Genomic DNA, 3,706 nt, shown 5'->3' on the forward strand with positions numbered 1-3,706 from the left:
TGAGGGGTGTTGGGGGGTGGGGGGTGAGTGATGGCTCCTGCAGACATCCAGGTTTGATGGAGAGTATAAATTAAAATTCCAGTGAAAGACGCAGCGTCTGGTCTCAGCAGCAGGAGGCCTCTCGGCAGCTTTTACTTCCTGTTTCAGGATGTTTTATGGCTGATGGGAATCGACTCGGAGACATCGGTCATCTGAGGACTCAGCTGCTGCAGGACACAAACACTGTGTGGACGAGTGATTCTGGATGAAGTCAATATGTTTTATTCCACATGTGACGATTTAAATGCGACACTTTTAAAGACGTTTTATTGTGAAAGACTGGAGCGGTACGTTAAGACACTTGAAGACCATAATTTTTTAGTAGCAGGATTTTAACAGCTTTTATTTTGGAGTTTATCATAAATCAGCTTTGATTGTTCATCTTTTGTCATTTCCTGCTTTCTCTCTTGTGCTAGAGAAGAAGTCGAGTGTGTGATGCGATGTCTGACAACATCAGATCTTAAAGGCTGACTGGAGGACGGGGGTTCGAGCCGGCGGTCACAGAGGAGTGATGTGGTTTAAACGTGGAGGTAACAGTTGTTCTCATGAAGAGACAGAACTAGTCGTATGAAGAATGACAGAGGAAGCTCAGAGAGAAGTAAAGAGAGAAAGAAGAAGAAGAAAAAGAAGAAGAAGAAACTGAGCCTTAAAACCAGCCGTCAGGACTTCTGGAACTTTGTGATGTCACAACAAAGCAGTCACCAAGCCCCGCCCACCTGGACCCACCATCCAAACCTTGCAGGATTTGGTTTCTCTGAGTGTTTTTACCTGAAATCTGCTGTATTTTTATTGGATCACTCAGAAAACAGTCAGCCAATCAGAAGAGAGGCTCAGAGCCTCCTCTCTTCTGATTGGCTCACCGACCTGTTGTTACTAGAGCTGCAGAGAGAAGCCTGAGAGAGGAGATGTAAAACTACACTGAGATGGTTTTTATATCTTCTGATGGATCAACACTTCAAATGAAACACAGAAGAAGAAAATACGGAGCTTTAAAGCGTCACAATAAAGTTGGACTCTTCAATAATTAGAAAAGTCAGGAGGGAGAAGGTTTTAAATGAATCTTATTTTCTAAGAGGTGTGTGTTGTGAAAGTCCCTCTTTCCTCTCCGACAGTCGGAACAGGATGACTTGGTTTTATTTTGAAGGGTCACAACCACTGGCAAAGAGACACTGATGCTTTTATTTTGGATGAAAACTGAGGTTTTAAATATGTTGCACTAACCCAGGGAGATCTTCTCTCCGGAGTCGGCGGGCAGCAGGAAGACGAGCAGAGCGAGGGTGGAGATGAGGACGCAGGGGATGAGGAGGTTGAGTCCGTAGTAAAGCGTCCTCCTCCTCATCACCACGGTGAAGGTCACGTCGGGGTACGGCTCCTTACAGCAGTCGTAGAAACGCTCGTTCCTCCGCCCGGGGACCTCTGCACACGACACAACAACAGTAACAACAACAACAACAACAACAACAACAACAACAACAACAACAACAACAACAACAACAACAACAACAACAACAGCAACAACAACAACAACAACAACAACAACAACAACAACAACAACAACAACAACAACAACAACAACAACAACAACAGTGAGGCTTCATGTTCTATATAAACACGGTTGAGTTTCAGCTGTTGTTTCTTGTGGACGCGATATCTCCGTAACGCCTTGACGGAACCTCTTCAAATTTCCCACAAACATTCACTTGAACTTTAGGGTGAACTTATAAGATTTTGGTGGTCAAAGGTCAAAGGTCAAAGTCACGGTGACCTCACATAACATGATTTCGGCCTTGTGAACGCAATATATCCAGAACTCCTCAAGGGAACTTCTTCAAATTTTGCACAAACATTTCACTTCAGAAGGAACTGATTAGATTTTGGGGGGGTCAAAGGTCATAGGTCAGTTTGACTTCACAGCAATTATGACAAAATTTCACACTGATGGTTCATATTTTCTCTGACTGGATAAACAGGGATGTAACCTGGAACTAGTTTGAGTGGCGGAGGGATACGACCCCGAGGAGGTGATTCTGGCTCGTCTTAAAATGAGTCAGTTATATTGTTTTCTTACTTGCATCAGACTGATCTGTGAGCAAAACGAAGCCCGGACCAACACAGACCCTGGTGAGCTGGAAACCCAGAGAAGATCAGAGCTGCGTTTTAAAGCATTCATTGATTTGTGAAGCAGTAAGAGGAGTTTAACGCTGATTCAGCATCAGATTAGAAGCCGTGCAGAGATCAGAGAGCCCGACTGATGTTGACTTTTCTTCAACGCCGCAGTCGGAGAGTTTTTCTATCTGACGAAAGCGAAAGTAAAAACCTGCAGGAGTGAAGCAGAAACTTGTTTATCAGGATGAAACTGAGTTCAGTCCTAAAGACAGACGATACGTTCAGCGGCTGAGACGAGGACTTAGATACAGAGAGAACTGGTTTATAGAAACTGATGATACACGACACTGGAAGCGCTGGTGATGAGTCGACTCAGAAACATAAGATTTAAATACTTCACACCAAACCAGATCCTCCATCATCACCATCATCACCATCATCATCATCATCATCATCATCGCTGCTGCTGCTGCTGCAGGAGGCGAGACGCCGCCGGCCGACAGTGATGAGACCTGCTCAGGTTTAATTACTGCAATAATCACCTGTTGCCTGAAAGTATCTGCCAGAGATGAATTAATAACATAAGATCAAAACATGATGGAGTCAAATAAACACACACAACCAAAACAAACAGGCCTGACCCTCACTCCACTGTCTGCATGTTGACCTTTGACCTCCGTTATATCACAGAGGAAGAGTTTTACAATAAAACTATATTTTTTAAAAAGCATTAACAAGGTAAAGTCTCAGTCGTGGCAACTACCGTCTTCTGACGTCCTTCATCCTTCATGAGGAGAAGACGTCTCTGAGTTTCACCAGGATTAAGACTAAAAATACCCCGAAGAAAGAATCGTGTTTTTAATGTGATTTTCAGACATTTACATGAGGTGGGGACATGTTGAATATTGATGTTGAAATATTGAATTTCACATGTGTTTTAAGGGAGTAAGTTTTAGGCTGGTGGGCGGTGCTACAGTCCTTAGGAGGCAGAAACTCAAAATTAAATTGTGTTTTTACTTCTCTTTATTTTATTTTATTTTTAAAGTCATTAACGTTGTTAAAATTAATAGTACATTGTATTTTTCACTTTTAGCCATCACACTCTGGTTGTGCTGCTGTCCTGTTTCTGCCGACAGTGCAGAATCTTGTCCTGCAGCCAGGAGACCGTTAGCTTAGCTTAGCATAAAGGCTGGAAACAGGGGGAAACAGCTAGCATCGCTCTGTCTAAAGGTAAAAAACAAAACGAAAAACACAAACCAGTTCCTTCTGAAGCTTAATGATGCTACACACACACACACACACACACACACACACACACACACACACACACACACACACACACACACAGCTATTTATCTATGCTCATATATCTCATATAGTCTGTTATTGCACCAGGATTATCTCTCATAATGTCACTCACTGATTAGTGATGTCATCCTCCCGTGTTATTCTCATTATAATACTGGATCTCTTTGTCTTGCTGTGGTTGTGTTCTTTTTATGTTTTATGTTTTTCTTTTTCCCCTGGGGACAAATAAAGTTATTTATCTATGCTCATATCT

The 3,706-nt window shown here is 42.6% G+C and overlaps 1 protein-coding gene across 1 annotated transcript in view; it reads right to left on the bottom strand.

The window, feature by feature from the left end:
- LOC111670253 (neuronal acetylcholine receptor subunit alpha-7-like) overlaps window positions 1-3,706 on the bottom strand; it is a 38,126-nt gene that overhangs the window by 10,596 nt on the left and 23,824 nt on the right. Inside the window, exon 7 of the mRNA XM_023426899.2 lies at window positions 1,261-1,455. Within this exon, the coding sequence (XP_023282667.1) occupies window positions 1,261-1,455 (195 nt within the window). The remainder of the gene's footprint in view (window positions 1-1,260; window positions 1,456-3,706) is intronic.

The sequence above is a fragment of the Seriola lalandi genome, unplaced genomic scaffold (assembly GCF_002814215.2).
Source record: "Seriola lalandi dorsalis isolate HSWRI2012SDOR001 ecotype SW California unplaced genomic scaffold, Sedor1 jcf7180002054847, whole genome shotgun sequence".
Lineage (NCBI taxonomy): Eukaryota > Metazoa > Chordata > Actinopteri > Carangiformes > Carangidae > Seriola > Seriola lalandi.